Source organism: Colossoma macropomum, unplaced genomic scaffold (genome assembly GCF_904425465.1).
Source record: "Colossoma macropomum unplaced genomic scaffold, Colossoma_macropomum, whole genome shotgun sequence".
In the NCBI taxonomy this organism is placed as follows: domain Eukaryota; kingdom Metazoa; phylum Chordata; class Actinopteri; order Characiformes; family Serrasalmidae; genus Colossoma; species Colossoma macropomum.
Genome location: NW_023494806.1, coordinates 28,188,054 through 28,207,634, shown reverse-complemented (window position 1 = coordinate 28,207,634; position 19,581 = coordinate 28,188,054). Strand labels below are relative to the sequence as shown.

The 19,581-nt window shown below is 37.0% G+C and overlaps 1 protein-coding gene across 1 annotated transcript in view; it reads left to right on the top strand.

Moving 5' to 3' along the window:
- rph3ab (rabphilin 3A homolog (mouse), b) overlaps positions 1-19,154 on the top strand; it is a 61,570-nt gene extending 42,416 nt beyond the window's left edge. The window contains exons 7-17 of the mRNA XM_036598578.1: positions 1,892-2,053; positions 2,131-2,316; positions 5,593-5,672; positions 5,943-6,017; positions 7,305-7,414; positions 8,443-8,569; positions 8,712-8,768; positions 9,188-9,342; positions 10,715-10,796; positions 17,026-17,122; positions 17,456-19,154. Coding sequence (XP_036454471.1) covers positions 1,892-2,053; positions 2,131-2,316; positions 5,593-5,672; positions 5,943-6,017; positions 7,305-7,414; positions 8,443-8,569; positions 8,712-8,768; positions 9,188-9,342; positions 10,715-10,796; positions 17,026-17,122; positions 17,456-17,586 — 1,262 coding nt within the window. The 3' untranslated portion in view covers positions 17,587-19,154. The remainder of the gene's footprint in view (positions 1-1,891; positions 2,054-2,130; positions 2,317-5,592; positions 5,673-5,942; positions 6,018-7,304; positions 7,415-8,442; positions 8,570-8,711; positions 8,769-9,187; positions 9,343-10,714; positions 10,797-17,025; positions 17,123-17,455) is intronic.
- Positions 19,155-19,581: the final 427 nt, after the last annotated feature.

Below are 19,581 nucleotides of genomic sequence, written 5' to 3'. Positions count from 1 at the left end.
AAAATATTTAATGTAATATATTCTGGATAAAGTTACCTTAACTTAAAATATGCTAAAAAATGATCTTACTCAAAATGACTCAGTTACTATATTCCCAATTCATTTTTGAGTTAATTTCAATTTTTCTGATTAAGTTACTCCAACTTTCTGTTGTATTTCACTTGTGTTAACTTAATTCTTTCATTAAGATGTGCAGTTAGATTTTACAGTGTAGATCCATGTGTCTGATGGTTTGATAATTAGCTTATGAGCTGGATCAGGTGTTTTGGGGCAGAGATTACGTCAAAGCATGGAGAGCAGCACGTTCCCAGAAACAGGATTAAGAATCTTTGCTGTAGAGCACAGGTTTCCAGCCCTGGTCCTAAAATACTCCCTGCCCTTCACATTTTAGTGTTTTCCCTGTTGCAACACACCCACTTCAAGTCATAAAGGGCTTGTTAATGAGCTGGTTAGTTGGATCAGGTAGCGACCACACGACCAAATTATTTGGCAACTAATTTAATAGTCGATTAGTTGGTGATGTCATAACGTATCTTTCTTGCGCTCAGTAGGAATGTTTTGACATTACTGCTTACTGGAGAGTTGACAAAAGTGTAAAGGCAGCTTCAAGAAAAAAATCATCAAAACTTAGAAAAAAAAGGTTGTCAGTTGTGCTATTTGTAAAGCCAACCTTAGCTGGCATGGGAGCACATTTTCCATGTTGGAGCATCTGAAGAGGAAACACTTCAGCTCACTGGATGAAGATTCAACTCGGTAAGATTGTGCTAACTAGCTAATGTTAATGTTAAAATCTGTCCTACTTCATGTTTTGAACTGTAACATCTATTTCGAAATGCATGGTCTTTGGAATCATTAATGGAGTTGAAACAGAGAAGCAACTAACTGATTCACAACGAACCTGTTCATTTTTCAAATAATGTTTACACTTTTAAACACTGCATCGCTGTCTTAACACTAAGGCCACAGATGCGTTTAAATTCAGCGAACATAGGAGAACGTTTTCAAAAAGTTGCAAACAGTTTCCTGTATTCCGCAAACGTTTGGCACCACTTGCAAACAGTTTCAGGAGGTAGTTCACCGCAAACATACAAGGCAGCTGGATGAAGGATTACTGCTGAAATGAATGTTGACACAAAATCGTTCAAATGTAACTGTTCATAGAGAACAAGTTTGCCACAAACATTTGCCACTTTCCCATCCACTCTATCAGAATGCATCTTCTCTGCAGTGGGGAGTATCTGCCCTCAGGAGAGAGCAAGCCTCTCACAACAAGACAACACAGACTGCACAGTTTACATTTAAATTCAGACTGATTTTTTTATTAGATCAGGAAAACTGATTTAGTTTTGTTAGATTTTATTGCTGCTACTTTGCACACCCTTGGTTTTAAATTTTGACAGGAAAAAGATATTGGAGTTATCTTTTGTATTAAAAGTTATTCATCTTTATTGCCTTCATTGTTAGTTAGCAAATACATAAAACAACCTCAAGCTAACTTTTAAAGCTGACAGTTACATAAGAGTTATTTGGCAATTTAGTGATTCATAATCCAAATAATCGATTATTTCAATAATCGCTAGATTATTCGACTATCAAATTAGTCATTTGTTGCAGCCCTAGATAGGAGCAGGGAGAAGATTAAGATATGCAGGTAAGGGGTACTTTAGGACCAGGGTTTAGAATTGCAGGTGTAGAGCATGGAGCCTTTTTTTATGGGAATGTCAGAATGTTTTCTTGATGCTTGCTCCGTGAGAATGACAATGATTCTGATTTTCTCCATGAAAACTTGCGTTTATTTACATCAAATTTAGATGTATACTGCTCATGTACAGCATAACCTAATTTCTAAAGGTTTCAAATTCGAAAGTGACTAGACTGTCTGTGCTCACAGGACGTCCACCTGTCGCTCCAAAACCAGCTGTGGCTCCAAAGCCGACCAGCATTGCCGGTGCCTGTTACTCAGAGGCAGATGGTCCTGTTGTGATGAAAAAGGCAATTGCAGTACATAGCTCCAGACCACCCCCATCAGCTGCAGCGCTGAAAAACCACCAGAGTGAGTTCAGACCTGGACATCCCACTGAGAGTTCTTGTCTGACTATTTCTAGTTTGGTAATACATTTTTGTTTGCAGCTACTGCTCTCCAGGAACCAGAGAGAGGAGCCTACCTGACCACTGGGTTCCTGGACAGAGTACCTCCTGCAGAGAGGGAGGAAAGGAAACAGTCAGCCTCCTACAATACCCCACCAGCCCGTCATCAGGCTCCTCCACCAGAGGAGTATGAGGATGAGGCCAACAGCTATGACTCTGATGAAACCAGTAAGATCAGTTGTGCTTTGTGTCTTTGATTTATTTACTCTACACTCAGTATACAGCTGATATAACCACAAAGACAATAGCGTTCTTAGCTGGTCCATGTAAAATGCAGTCAAAAATGTATGTGAAGCTGGAATGTTTGCCGGTGAACTTTATAAAGATGGGGCAAAAATTACACTAGAATGGTTTTATTTATTATACTTTACAGTGCTCTGCAGCATTATTTGGGAAAATAAATATTACTGAAAGCAGATTATGAAGCTTGCAATTCTTGCCTGGTTTCTAGTTCTAATTCACATTACAGTTCACTAGAATATCATATTAAGGTCACAAATGTGTGATTCCTTGTTTAGGCTACATAATGATTGAAATTGAAATTATGTACATTCAAGGCAACAGTGTAGTGAAATAGTAAATGGATCTGATCGACTGAAAACGGAAATCGATTGAAACTGAAGTATAAGAAATCAGTAGAAAAGCCCTTGAGAATTGACATCATTTTCACAAAATGTTTTGTACCATACCTATGAAAAACATGTAAAATTGGATCCAGTACTATTATCTAAGATGGCAATTTAATTTATTAAAAAGCTGTCCTTAATATTTGCACTCGGGCAGTGCGAGCATGCAGTGTATTTATTTTTTCATTATGTCCATTGTTCTTGTCTTCTGTTTTTATGAAAGATAGTCTAAACGTAACTTAACCTGATGTGTGGCACATTCAGTTAATATTTTTGCTGCCATCTTTGTTTAGCGTGATTCCTGTACATTATACATCTTTTTGAGACATGTGTTTGCGAGTGTGTGCTCTGTCTAGAGACACTTGTGCCACAATGCTCCTAGAGATGGATCATCCCTCTTTGCTGCCAAAGCACAGAAATCAATATTCTGGTAGCAAAAACCAAGAGATATCCAACAGAACATAAATTATGCTCTTAGTATATTCACAGATGTTTTGGTAAGGTATGGATCATGTATGCTGGCACAGAAGCCACTTGTTTACAATGAGGAAAGCTAAGCATTGAGGACAAGTCTCATTACATAAAATGTGAGGCCTTAGAGTAGATAGAGTAGAAATAGATTTCCCTGGAGTTTCTGTCTGATCAGAAATAGCAGCTGGAACTTCTCCCCAAGGAATCACCACAGTGACATTCTAAGTAACAGATTTCATTGTTCCAAATTGTCTTATCTTAAAATATTATTTTATTCAACGCCCTACTTCCCAATTTCAATCAGTGATTTGGGTAGTTCATTAACACCTGCATCAAATGATTTTGCAGCTGGTATATAGGATGTACTTCAGTCCCTGTACTCTAAAAATACTCTTAACATACCAGAGATTTCCAAGGATAAACAAAAATAATTAATGACATTGTATTAAGCAATCATTGTTTATTAAGTACATATGTACATAACTTTTAATAATAACTTCAAATTAATAACTTTAATTTTCAGTTTATGAATCAGTCATTACACAATCAAATTCTCCAGTGCCTGTGAGTGCCTCTTCATTGCAGTTATTTACCAGTACCTTACAAAACATGGATGGATGTTATATGGGTAATATATGTTCTTTGTCTATAAATGCAAATCTTTGAATAATTACTATTATAGAGTCTATACTTCTTTCTTATAGAAAGGCAGACAAGCTAAATAACATTTCTTTCATCATACATATATTGCCTTATTTCAGCCAAGCTTGTACTTTAATCCAGCATGTCTCTTACCTATGTTTGCAGAGATATTTTCTTGAGAGCAGTATACGTTTTTGAAATAAATGAAATCATTCCTTTAACCTTTATGTTCTTTTTGGGGTCCCTGAGACCACAGAGCCTCTTCAGCAGCTTACAAAGTATCCTTAATCTTTGTAATCAACTTGATACTTCATGACTTTTCCTAATTTTATGGAAACTGTAAATAAACAATATTTTTATACTGATATTGTGTTCCAAACACCCCCTAGAGAAATTTATACACAACTTTGTATTTGGGGTCTCAGAGGCAATAGATTTTAGTTTTTGTCTGGTGTTAAAGTGACAGCTGACTCTCTTACACATACTCACACACAAACACACACACACACACACACACGCACATTTACAAAATCTGCTTTCTCTCTCTCTCTCTCTCTCTCTCTGTGTTTCTCACAGACATACAAACATACACACACATATACACACACACACACACACACACACACACACACACCAGCAAATATGGGGTGCCTGTGATGTACTATCAAGCTATGCTTGGAAAATGCATATTTGTACAGGAAAAACTCCAGATAGCACTCCAGAGAAGAACCAGGGCATGATGGTCATCCTGGATTTGACTGATGGTATTTTCTAGGATATGATTTTCCTAATCTGTCAATGAGCTTTAATAATGTTAATACCTCTGTTTGCCCTAATAATAATTTGTTATGGGAATTTACATATTTATTCACCATCCTGAAATTTGAAAGCCCAGTTTATTGTTAAAAAGAGGTGACGAATACACTTATTTTCAGTGTACTATGTTAAAATATCTTGAATGATATAATATTTGGAAGAACAATAGTTCATTTTGAACTCGGTGTAATTTTATTTTGCCCATACAACAGTATGCCCCAAACGACAAGGCAGTAATTGTCAACAGAACACAAGGGTTAAATATAGATTTCCAAACTGTTCTCAAGTCAATTATCACATTACCATACCCAGAAAGTCACTTTGCTGTGTAGTGCACTAAAAGAACTTTACTCATGTTTTGTGGATAAATTCAAAAGGTGTTTAAAAATACAGACAAGATAAGATATTTTCACACAAATTAGGTCAATTTGTAATTATTGTAAAACTAAACAGTATTGCAGTCAGCTTCTTGTGTGAGTTTTTCCATCCTTTGTTATCAAAGTTATTCCAATTTAGAATTGAATGCTTATTCTCAGTTCTTGCAAAAATGATGCTTCTAATCATAGTCTTGATTCTTTTTGCACATGTTGAGGTATTTCTTATGTTGTCTGAACCTTTAAATTAAGAGTCATGCTGGTCTTAAGGTGCACCTGCTACCACACATTCACTCATAAGCTATTCAATAAAATACCATTTGTAATCATTATAGTCTTGAACAGCTTTAGTACATTTTAGTTCCATTTAGTCCCATTTGTTCAATTCTTTTTATATTTTTTTAGCTCCAGTTTTGGAAACACCTGTTTTTTCTTTTTTTGGCGTTCTTGGCTTTTTTGTATCTGACAACATGGTATTCCAATTCAGATTGTGTTGTCAAATGTATTTGCTGTAGCGACTCTGGGAGCACTTGAGTTCAGCTTGCTGTACGAACAAGAGAATAACAGTCTCCACTGCAACATTATCAGAGCTAAGGTAAAACACCAGAAACACAAATTTGACCATGTGTACACAAGCATTCTTTCTTTCTCCATGATAGAATATTTAATATAGGCATTGATATTGTTTTAAAATATAAAGTAAAAGTTTGTGTATCCAATGTTTGGTGATATCCTTAAAGGTTCTCCTTTTTTGCTTCTCTAATAATTAATTCATCCTATAATTTGTCCTTGCTAAACTGTGTGTTGTTGGCACTGGTGTGCTGTGTTGAGGCCAAAATTCTAGAAATGTCATTCTTCCTTCCAGGGCCTGAAGCCAATGGATTCCAATGGACTAGCTGATCCCTATGTCAAGCTGCATCTGCTACCTGGAGCAAGCAAGGTCAGATTGAGTGGGCAGCTCATTAATTGCAGATAGTGAGTGAGTTTATAATGCCGCTAGTCTACTTGGTAGTCCTCTGTGATCTTACTCCAAATGCTGCTAGTCTGCTTGAAAGTCTGCTAGTCTGCTTAGTAGTCCTCTTACCCCAAATCCTAACATGGTTACAGACCATATATAGATATAGATTATATATAGATCTAAAATATAGTTTGGGCCTGCTACCATTGCACAAATGATGAGGTTATTATTAGTGTGTAGCCATATTAAGAGGTTTAGTCAATATTGCTTGTAATGAATGATAGCTAACAGAAGCTAGATATCACTATGCAAATGAGATCAATACTAGTGTATGTCAATCACAGTTATTATAGGTATTATTGAACAGCTGATAAAGCCATATTTACAAGTGGGAAACTCGGGAGTGACATGATACACAAGTTTTTCTTTCACCTTTTCCAATAGTCAAAAATGTCTGTACTGGCAGTGAATATAAAAATATATATCTGGTGCATTTAACTTCTTGTTAACACATCTCTATATGATTTTAATATTGCAAAATAAAACTATTATTTTCCCATGTTATGGGCAGATTTTCCAGCAAGCACCTAAATGGAATGAAGTCATATTTTTAGTTAAATGTCTGAAATGTATGACCTTCTGATGAACAACTGAATGCAGCTTTGGTGTTGTGCCAAAAGTCTTAATAGATAAAATTCACAAACAAATATAGTATAAAATTATATCAAAAGGCAAATAGTTTTTATTGCAAATAATGCATAATAACAATTTAATCTACTTTATTTTTCAAAAGATTGCGGTATTCATTGCAGTCATCTTTTTTTTTTTCATTTTCATTAACATTTTGCCTGTTTTTGGTTTCATTTTATTTCTTTTCATGAGTTTTGCTAAATTGTTACTTGCTGAATTCTCCATTATTTGCTCAATTGTTCTTTCAACTATTTTGCTTACATGAATGTCACAGATGAAATTAGCTGAAAGACATTTTAATCATTAGTAATAAAAAGATTTTGCTTGCCAAAATGTTGCTATAATTACATAGACAGCCTGTGAGCAAACATACCTACATAAAGTAATTATGGACATGCCATAGTAATACCCAGAATTAATAGGGGGACCATTTGGACAAGCAGCAGTTAGCTGTCTACCTTTCATTTTATACAATGATTATGCTAGCCCCAGGAGTAATTCTGGACAAAGTATAGTTGTAGCAAAAGTTGGCTAAACAGACAGTGTGTCTCTACTGTCATGTCTTTGTTGTCACTGCAGTCAACTAAATTACGCACAAAGACCCTCCGCAACACCCGGAATCCTGCCTGGAATGAGACACTGGTGTACCATGGCCTGACAGATGACGACATGCAGCGCAAGACTCTCAGGTCAGCGAACACACTGATGTTATATGTGCTGCTAAAAACAAAAATCAATAAAATGATTTGAAAACAGGAAAATGACATAAGAATCTAATTTGATACATGCATGCTAAGTAGACAATGTGAGCCATAAGACACGTTTTTTCAAGCCAACATCAGACACCTATACTGAAAAGCTGTACTGATTCAAGCCTGAAAGAAATAAAATGTACAGGCATGTGTTCACATTTACATAAATATGCAACATTTTGATCATCATGGTTTGGAACATCCTCACACACTTGATGTGAATATCTTACATCTTTTATAACACAAAAATGTATTACTGTAAAGAACAGCTTTAGGTTTCTTAATAATGCTTAATTGGCTTGCTTACGTGCTTGGACCCAGATTTGTGTAAAGTTACTTTTTGACATAAAAGTTCATAAAAAGTGCTATACAAATAAATTTTAACTGACTTTAACTGACAGGTTTTCTTCATTTGTGGTTTGCTGGAGTCCCAGGGCTTTGTAGCCCTTTCCAGACTGATATATTTCATTAACTTTTGTTCTCATCTCTTCAGGATTTTTTTTTAATAATGTACAACATTTAGTCTTTGCTGGAAAGGTTTTATTAAAGTCATGTTTAGATTCAACAGGCAAAGCATTAATCAAGCCTGGGTGTATCTAATTTAACTGATCCTGATTGTCTAATAAAATAAAATGATAATTTCTGATTAGTCAGGTTGTCTTTGTAAAACAAGTGATAAATATGAGATAGGAGTGCCATAATTTTACAGTGCTGCAAAATATATATATATACATACATACATACATACACACAACAATTAAAATTAATTATTAAAATTAAACAAATATAGTTGGAATCAACACAGAGAAGGAACTGTTCTCAAAGGCAAATATCTGACCACACATGGAGATTTTTATTTTAAGGAAGTTAAAATATGCTTATTATATAAATTCTGTCTTTCTATCCAAAATCATCTGCACTTATACATTTCACTGACATGTTCTTTGTTATCTCTTTGACTGCAGAATTTCTGTTTGTGACGAGGACAAGTTTGGGCACAATGAGTTTATTGGGGAGACCAGAGTAGCTCTGAAAAAGCTCAAAAATAACCAGAAAAAGAATTTCAATGTATGTCTAGAGAGAGTGGTGCCGGTGAGTATTTCCCTCTCCCACTCCCTGTTGCTCTCGCTCTCTCTCTCTTTCTTGTCCTCTCTCTCCCCTCTCTCGCACACAACGATGATATTGTTCTTGTCATAGAACTGTAGCTGTATGTGTCATCTTTCTTCTGCTATAGACAAAGAGAACAGCAACTGCTGGTGCTGCGAGAGGAATAGCTCTTTATGAGGATGAGGTAAATGCACAGCAATCCAGAAGGTTATGCTAGGTTTATTGATTCAATTTTTACTGAAATTTAAGCAGATAGAATTTACATTTTATATTACCATGTGTGGTGACTATTGCTGATGCTTTTTTGTTAAAAAAAAAATGCGTACTAGACGGTTGATTCAAAAATTTCCAATTATAGTTTGGTATTATAATTGATTATATCAATTATCAGATTTATGCATCACACTACATTTTTACATAATGATTTCCTCGGAATGTAACTGAAACATTCAGCAACTAAAACATATTTGGGTTGAATTTGTAGATTTATATGTGTAAAGAAGAAATCAAATTCTCTATTTGACTCTTTGTATGGTTGTTTTTGTCTGCGTGTGTATATGCACAATATATATGTATGTGGAACATTTGTGTGTGTATATGTAGTCTGGTAAGGATGGAGGTGAAGCGGAGGAGAGAGGTCGTATCCTAATCTCCCTAATGTATAACAGCCAGCAGAATCGTCTCATCGTGGGTGTAATACGGTGTGTTCATCTTGCAGCCATGGATGCTAATGGCTACTCTGACCCCTTTGTTAAAATGTGAGTCAACTGAAATTGTTTCAACAGAGCTGAAGTTTGAATTATATGTAATAACATGAACATAGTCACAGTTACTTCTGGTGTTTATTCTGATGTTCATACTTTTTGCTCCATTGCTCATAAGCAGGGTGTTTTATTCTACTAACTAACTAGATTTCTAAACACTCTTCTGTATTTTGAAATATAAAATGAATGGGGGAAAAACTCAAGTGCACCTGCCAACCAAAAGGCCATTTGTACAGTCTGAAGGCAAAAGGTCAGTGGTTCAGAGCCCCCCACCCTGCCGCCCCCCATCAGACTGCTATTGGCCATGTGACTTCTGACTGTAGCTGCTAACTCAGAGCTTCAAAATGGGAAGTAACCTAACTAAATATTGAAGAACAATGTTATAGAGATTATTGATTTACTCATTAATTTCATTAACCAAATCCCATTAATTATATTGTATTATTAACACATTCATAACACTGATAGTAAATAGCATTGTAGAGAAAATTACTTAGATTTCTTTATAGTGGTAGTGATAGGAAACAGGGGTCATAATGTCTACAGTGCATATATAGTCATTTTATTTACCATCCAGAACGAACAATGAACTTACACGTACATAGTACAACTACAGGAGCTTTTATGGCACCCAGTCTAATACCATAGGCATTAATATGGAGTTGGGGAGTTGCAGCTATAACAGCTTACACTCTTTTGGGAAGGCTTTCTACAAGATTTTGGAGTGTATTTGTGCAAATTTCATCCAGAAGAGCATTTGTGAAGTCAGACACTGGTGTTATAGGAGAGGGCCTCGTTCACAATCTCCGTTCTAGTACACCCCAAAGGTGTGGGGTGTCAGGGCTCTGTGTGGGTCAAACTCACCCACCCATGCCTTTATGGGCCTTGCTTTGGGCACTGGGGCACAGTCATGCTGGAACAGAAAACGGCCGTCCTCAAAATGTTCCCACAAAGTTGAAAGCATACAGTTGTCCAAAATGTCTTGGCATGCTGAAGCTTTAAAATTCCCTTCACTGGAACTAAGGGACCTAGGCCAACTCCTGAAAAACAACCCCATAGAATTATCCCCTCTCCACTAAACTGTACAGTTGGCACAATGTAGTCAGGCAGGTAACATTTCCCTGGCATTCCCCAAACCCAGATTTGTCCATCAGACTGCCAGATAGAGAAGCATGATTTGTTACTCCACAGAATACATTTCCACTGCTCCACTGGTGGCGCTTTACACCACTCCATCCGATGCCTGGCAATGTGCTTGGTGATGTAAGGCTTGCATTCAGCTTCTTGGCCATAGAAATCTATAATGTAAAATACTAATTATTTGTTCAATTTTTGTTAATATTTTCTGCGTCTTCAATTTTTGCAGATGCCTAAAGCCAGATATGGGGAAGAAGGCTAAGAACAAGACCCAGATTAAGAAGAAGACCCTAAACCCAGAGTTCAATGAAGTAAGGCCTGGAAAACAAACTCACTTTACTGTATTTATTATTCATCTAAATTTTATCCTGCTTGTCTCTCTACAAAATCACATTTAATTTCAAGAGGATTACATACTTTTCATTGATGCTACCTGGATTTTGATTGAGAAAGGCCATCTTATGGGAACACTTCTCTGCACGGCTTTAGAATTGGAATTAAATGTTCTTTTGTAGCTGTGGAAAGTATATACTAACTTCTGTGGTCTTTGACTTAGCTTAGTTTGTAATTTTTTAGCATGATTGCAGTAAATGATAATTTCTTATAGCTGTAATGATCAGTGATGACAATGATCAGATATGTCTTCATTCACTGAAATTGTAAGTACCTTGCTAATATGTACACCAAAGGTCAAAATTACATCTAGGGTATGATAAAACCTTTAAGTGGGACCTAAAACATGCTGGAAACACCAAGAGAGTATAATATCAATATAAACACTGTCCTTAGAAGGTCGTTTTGCTTCTCCATTTGAATGTTAAAATCACCCACAGTTAAAGCTTTGTCTGTAGACAAGATGAGACTGGAAAAAAATCTCTGAAAGTTCTTTTAAGAAGTCAACAAGTGTTTTTCTGTGATACCAAGTGTCACTTTGTAGATGGTAGCAACACCTCCACCTCGTCCTTGTGTGTGAGGTTTCTGTTTATAGCTATAACCAGAAGTAGTACATTCATTTAAAACACTATAATAGAGTGTGTTTTTAACCATGTTTCAACTAAGCTAAAATAACTTAAAAAAAGGAGCTCATGCACAAAGACAGTTTTTGGAGCCAAGAATATTATGTTTATTAGTCCCAATTTTAAGATAATCATACTACTAGAATTTTGAGCTATAAATACTTATACAAGATTTTCCCAAGTTACACGATGATGTTTTGGGTTTAAAAATAATGTGACATCAGCATAGAAGATGATGTGGGAAGCGGTGCTTTAAACAAGCTCTAGTATTTACTCAGAAGCAGGAGAAACACGCCGCTCAGCGCTACTGAATGGCTAGGATAGCAGGCAGGTCACCAGCAGCCACACACTTCAATGGGACAGTAGGCACTTATACTTCACCACTAGCCCCCACACATATATACAGCACTTAAGGCACAACAACAATTATTCACATATTTAAGTCTCTCTCACTGCTGCCACAGTGGTATCCATGGTGCTCCGTGCTCGCTGCTCCTGCATGGCTATGCCTCCCAAATGTCCACGGCTGAACAAGTCAGTAGCGGGATGCCACCCCTACTCCCAAGCGGAGAGTCCCTTTGTGCGTGGGGGCACAGCGTTTCCCGCTCGCAGTTGCAGCCTGGAAGGGATTACAGAGTGTCCACAGTCCCAGTAAACACACAACATGGGCCGCTACAGATCCTGGGTCGAGCTGCAGACCACTCTAGGTCATGCTCCTAGCCAAAGCCAGGTGTCCTGACGCGGGACAGTGTCCTCCCAGGGAGCTGATGCATCCAAGCGGTGTTGCATCCAATTCAGTTCTCCCTCAAAATCACGTTCCTCTTCACGAATCAAGTTCTCACAAGCGCACATTCATTGAGCAGCTATCAGCACCAAACAACTGCTACTATGGAAAGCAAAATCATTCAAGACTGGTGTAAATATGCTTTGATGCTGTTTGGATAATTCATTTTGGCATAAGTCTTTTGACCCTTTTCACTTTCCGCTGTGTAAGTGCTGCCCACAACCATGATTGATGATGGAGAACGTGAATCAATTCAGCTGAAACATCAGGCGCAGTGGTGGTAGCGTGCGCGGTAGCACAGCTTACCACAGCATGGATTCCAATAGCTTTTTATCTTTCTTAATTTGGTAAAGCACAGATATTCTGCCCTCAAGATCCACTGGATCAAACGGGAACAGCTTTGACAGCAATTCTGTGTGTCCCGTCATTTAAAAAGTTTCCAAGGTGCCAGTAACGTTCTGCATTAGCTCCAATAAAAACCTAATTAGAAGCAGAATTAAGAAATGAAATTTAAATAAATACTGGTAACTACAAGTATAAATAAAACAGATCAAAGAAGTAAATGAAAATAAAAGGCATGACACTAAAAGGCATAAAACTAACTAAGTAAATAAAATTAATCTTCCATGCTGGGTCACACACTCTCAACACTCTCCTAATACTCTCCTAACAGTTAAGATAATAAAGTGCCTTTGCACTTGAGAGAAGTGTGGTACAGCTAACAGGGTTTTAAACTGAGCCAAAAGCCTGCTCAAATCAGCCCAGATTTAAAAGTGTCTAGTGTCGGGGATCTTCTAATGCTCTCTGTCAACTATGGGTGGGAATCTCTAGGCACCTCATGATTCGATTCGATTACGATTCAGAGGGCTGTGATGATTATAAACGATTATCGATGCATCTTGATGCATCTTTTTTTCTATACAGGATTTCTTTTTTTCTCACTGTGTGAAAACTTGGAACTTTTAAAGCAAAGTACTTGTAATGATCCACAATGAATTTACTTCCAATATCTTTTATTACTAAATCAAATGGAAGTGATGTGGCAAGTGAACTGGAAGGATCTCATTCACTGCTTTTGTTTGGAGCACATGAGACGTAGGCTGCCACTCATCTGCGATAAAATAAGCAGTTACGGTGAAATAAGATCCTGTGGCAACGGGTGTCCATGCCACAGATTACAGCTATTCTACCCGTTTTCTTCAGTGATTTCATAACTTTGGTTGTCAGTAAAATATCTTCAAGATGGGATGCTCAGCATAGCGCGAAAGCCCTGGTTCTCAAAGACTGAGTAAGAGTGCAAATCCTTGGCAATAAAAGTTGTGATAGAGCTTGTAATTCACTTCGTCCCTTCCGAGTTGGGTGAAAGTTTTGACAACGCTTGATCGATGGTCCTCTGGTTGGCAGCAACTACAACCGGGCGGAAAATGGATGAAAACATGCAATATGGTTTTATCCCTCAACTCCGCAGAAGCCAAGGCACTTCCATGCAGTAGCTCAAGGGTCGGCAACCTACGGCTCTTTCACTGGCCTGTTGCGGCTCCATGTCAGAATTATATTTCTTGGTAAAAATAAAATAATCCTCCTTTGCAGTAAAATAAAGTTCTGCTGATCGTTCAAACACAGTTTTAACAATAAATGAGCTTAAACGCTGGAATTAATGTAATTAATGTTAATGGAATTAAGCTAACAAAAAGGCAAAGAGAAAGATTTAAGATGAACATCGATAATTTGGAGACTAATGGACCTGCATGGAATGCATTTATAACCAGTCAGCTGGTTTCCTGATACATTTAATCTGCAACAAGAAACTGTCAAACACTAAACATGTGAAACTGAAGTCAGTTTCTCGTTCTCCAGCTTCTCGTTTGAATTTTCCCGTTCCTCAAATGGTGCAGCAGTTACATTCTGGCCAGTTAAGAGAGCATTACAGAAATCAATCTAGCTAGAAATACAGGCATTTATTTGTTTCTCCAGGTCTAGTTTAGTAAAATAGGAAAATCTGTAATGTTTTTGATGATCTTAAGGTGATAAAACTGATTTAGTAACTGATTTGACATGACTGCTAAAACAGAGATCAGAGTCCATTAGTACATCAACATTACATGCTAGTTCTTTAGATTTAAGGGCTCTCAAATCTAGATAGGCAGCTAGTCTGTGATTAGCGTTGTTGTTATTTTGAAATAAAATAATCTCTGTTTTGCCTTTATTTAACAGCAGAAAGTTTTGTCTGATCCAGTTAGTGATGTGCTCAAAGCACTTACAAAGTGAGTCAAGGGGACCATAATTGTTTGGGGGAGAGGCCAAGTAAAGCCGAGTATCATCTGCATAGCTGTGGTAACATATCTCATTCAGGATTTGGCCAAGAGTAAGCATGTACAAGTTAAATGTAATGTTTGACAAAGTAGTTTCTGCCTTGCACAGAATAATTTTAGGACAGTTCTCTGAGAATACAACTCAGTTGTCAAATCTATCTGTGAGAATTTTATGGGTAATCGTCTCAAAGAAAGCACTGAGAGTGAGCAATAGTAGAACAGCTATCCAAAGCATACCACCAAATGACACACAAAAATGGTTCACTGACTACAGAATTAAGCCACTGCAATGGTCCTCTCAATCCCTTCATCTAAACCCCTGTGAAAACCTGTAGGATAGTTGAAGGATGACTTTCTGCACATCTGCAGAGATTTGTAAGGAGTTTTCTTCATATACGAACTTTAACCTCATTCAGAATTACAAGTGAAGACTAATGCTGTTATTTTGTCACAGCCAATATATACTATTCTCTGGAAAAGCCTTCGGCATCTGCTAAGTATTTGTCTGGGCGTTAAGCATTTATTTGTCAAAAAATAACTTAAATTAGAATAAATATAAATGAACAAATAAATACTGTATTGTGATTTTATATGTGTGAGTGTGATAGCTTAACAATTTTCAAAAATTTCCTTGAAGAAGGCCAGTAATTGCAGATGCCATTCAGGATTGATTAGTGTGGCTAATCAATCTTTCAATAAATGAAATCAGTGTTGGTGATGCAATATATAATATGTATGTGTGTATGTGTGTGTGTGTGTGTGTGTGTGTATGTGTGTGTGTGTGTGTGTGTACATGTGTGTATGTGTATGTATATACACTCATCGTCAATAAAACAGTTGCACCCAGAAGGAATCAACCGACAGGAATGAACCTTGGTGGGTAGTTTTGACATCATGAGACATGCGAATGATTCACGTTTCACGCTCGGCCGAACATGTGACGTAAGCAAGGATGGGCCTTATCGCTGTACCCAACATTAATGAGGTCCTGCAACCAGTGGCCCTACTGATGGGAAAGATTGAATAAAATATTCCCTAATCAATAAACTAAACATTGGCTGACTAGAGAGCCCTCCTAATAAGGTAATATAGGGAAGCAGACTATGGATTGTAAGCAGTAGACTCTCTAACAGGGAAAGAGTTTCTGGGCACACAGAATGGAGCTGTGCCAGATGACAGTTTAAGTTATTATTATAAGTTATTAAGTTAGTTTAAGTTAGTGTGTGGAGGGTTGTGTGAGATGGCCCTATGGAGAGTTGTGCAGGAGGGCCCTGTAAGGAGAGAACAATCTATTAAGAGTCAGACCAGAGTGAGTTTAAAAAAGAAAAAGACATCATATGCGTTTGGTTTTAAAGGTTACCAAAAAGGTGTAAGGACATGATGGGGACTAAAATGGTATGGAATTGTGTAAATGGGGTGGGGAGATTACCTCATCGCCCCAGAGGGGAATAAAAAAGGGATGTTTTGAGATGTTCTTTGCATTGTGGTTGACCGGGAAGCATCTTGCCGTTTGACGCTCAATAAAGTGAAGGCCTTTTCCTTCATTACACAAGAACTCACAAGTCTTTTTGCATTCCTTTTTATCCTTTTTCATTTTTGCTGGTATTTTTTGATTCTTTTAATTCTTTTTAAAGATATTAGATTACAGATAGTTATTAGGGCAATAGTATAGATAATATTAGAGTTACTTATAAATGTCCAGACCCTGGGCAAAAAGAGAGAGCTCTTGGTTGCAACACTACCTTTTCTGAATGCACACTTCGGTGCACTATTCCAACAGGACAACACTCGTCCTCATTCTGCTGCCATCTCAAGAGCTTGCCTTAAAGATACAAATACTATGTCATGGCCAGCCACATCGCAAGACCTGTCCCTGATTGAAAATGTATGGGATGCTATTGGACACGCTATCAACACTCCAGCCCTACCACAAAATCTGCAGGAACTGCATGAGAATATTCGAGCTGCATGGGATGGATTATTGCAGGACACCATCAGGAACCTCCACAACTCCATGCCGAGACGTCTGGCATGTTGCATTAGCAAACATGGTGGCCCGATGCCATTTTGAGAGACACTACTTCTGTATGTGTAGCTTAATAAATATTTCCATATCACTCTAATTATTGTAATCCTTTATTGTTCCTGGTAACCTTTATTTTCCTTCCAAATAGCATTGCAATCCGATACTTCCTTCTAGGTGCAACTATTTTTTGACGATGAGTGTATATATACTAACACACACGTGCACACATACCAATAGCAATAATTCTGAAGGGCACTGTATGCTCCTCTAGAATCAAACTTTATATAATGTTGAATCCCTAATGCAGGAAAGACAAGATTGCTAACTTGCTGAAAATTGATGAATAATTGCATACTTGTAGATGTTAATAAATGTTATCTATCATCTCTATTTTCTGTGCAGGAATTCAGCTATGAAATCAAACATGCAGAGCTAGCCAAGAAGACTTTGGATATCTCTGTGTGGGATTATGATATTGGCAAATGCAATGATTATATAGGTACAGCATTAATTTGTTTTAATGTTTGAATACAAAGGCACTACGTGGTATATGTTGATATGTTCATATATTAATAGTAAAATCAGCTGCAGTATCTTTGCTTTATACACTTTTCTGTTGTAAGATGTTATGTCTTAGTCAGTTTGATTTACATAGTAAGACCAAATACGGACTTCCACTGAAAATGTTAATATGTCTGAGTGAATGATAGCTGGTAGCCTCTATTTTGTGAGCTTGCTTTCATAATGGCATTAGCTTTAATTCATAATTAGCAGTGTTTGAATTTTTGTGTGAAGTATTTCGTTAAAAGTAATTCATTCTTTTTATATTTAGGGGGATGCCAGTTGGGTATCAGTGCCAAAGGGGAACGTCTGAAACATTGGTATGAGTGTCTCAAGAACAAAGACAAGAAGATTGAACGCTGGCACACATTGATCAATGAAAATCATGTCTCTAGTGATTAAGGCTCATGCCTTGAGTCTTTATGCATGCCTTAGATGACTACTCTAATCCTAGTTCTACCTTGTCATTTTGTAACCCCTTCTTACCCTTTGTCCTTCACTAGACTAGAATTTACATATTCTCTCATACTTTTCACTGTAGGCATTGTTCTATCTAAAATTGTCTCCTTACCTGCTTCCAACATGGTGAATGTTTGGAAAAAAGGCTTGAATTCAGTTCAGTTTGCTTTAAGTCAAGAAAAAGTGCATAAACAGCATGCAGTGAGTAGACATGCTCTTAGTTAGCTGCTGTAGCATAGTAAAATTTTCTTTGATTTATTTACATTGGTCCACTGCTTTCAACAACTGTTGGAATTGTAAACATGTACCTAAAGGCACATTTTCACATCTTTGCACTCTCAGTCCCTTTTCCTAAAGTCACTGTTGGGCAAACACTGTTTACATTTGCTGTTGGGCATTGATCATTGTATCTGTATGTCTTGGTTAACTATTGTGGTGGCTTGACACCCCATGGCTTAAAGCAAAATCAAGAACATATGCCTTTTCTTCATTAATTAAAAGCATAAGAAAGGTTGCCTGGCAGATTGTAATCCTAAAAATTTAAGTTCAGTGAAGCAGTCTAGACACAACACTACTTGTGTCAGCATGATGTTCCACAGATCACTAAATGCTGGTGCTTGAGCTCACATCTCAAGAAAACCACAAAAGCCTGTAACCATGCAGCATATATTTTGCACATTTATTTGTTTCTTATTACTAGCAGGTTAAATAGGAGGTCCAAGTTTAAGGGGTTCATGAAAAAGCCTCACTTGGAACATTGGTTTTACATTGATGTGATGCTGATCTTTACACTTGACAAATGGAAGGAGCTTTACGTGATCGTCTGTGTGGATGTTTATTTATGATTAATGTTATGTGTTTAGATATTGATCGATACAGCTGCATAATGTAGGTCATCCGGGTGTAGCCATAAAGAGGACAAACTATGCTGTTTGTGGTCTACTGATAAAGACATACTGTATATATATTAATGTGAATAATTTCAAACATGCAAAGCATGTGGATTTTGTTTTTATTTCAGCTGTTCACAAAGTACAAATACTTAGGTACAAATATTTAAGAATGCAATGGATGTGCAATCTGTTCTAGGTATTAATGTAAATGTAAGCAAGGGCATTTTCTATCATAACCACTTTTGTACTGAATCCACACAATTACACCATGCTCTAGTCTTTCTGCTATTTTTCATCCTGTTACAGGGCACAATTCCATAAAGTTCTCTTGTTAGGATATACCACATTTGCATGAAAAGTGAGTACAGTTTCTGTCCCTGGGCTATTATACTCTAGGGGTGATCCTTCTATTTATCCACAGTGTCTCTTGCACAGTTGCTCCTCTTAGGGAGTACAGACCTCTTTTCCAGACGAATCATCTGAAGCTTTGCCTTTGCCTTGTAGTTACAGCCCAGGCACCTGTGAATATTAAAGGAAAGCACACATTACTATACAATGGAATGACCTCGTAATTTCGGGATTTGTACACTTTGCAAGTTTTCATTATAAAAACCTATGCATGTCTCTCTCTTTCTCATATATATATATATATAATATAATATATATTATATATATATATGTGTGTGTGTGTGTGTGTGTGTGCATGCAATATTTTTTTTTCTTTTTTTTCTTGTCTTGTTTTGCTTTTCGTAATCTTTAGAGATCCAATTGGCCCATTAAGCCTTTACAGTTGTCTGTGTATAATTAAATTAGTCTCTCAAATTTACCTCACAATATTTTTTTAAACCTCATTGCTTTGTATCAAGTATAGGTTGCTGGTAATTAACAACCTTGAGTAAATTCAGTTACACACTTGATAATCTGTTAAATTAATAGGATAAACCTGATTAAATCACAGCATGGGTTTGCAGTTTTTTCAAGGAAAGTTATTTTACAGTGCAGTTTAAATAACACCACTCAGAACATTAGCACTGAGTTGCAAACT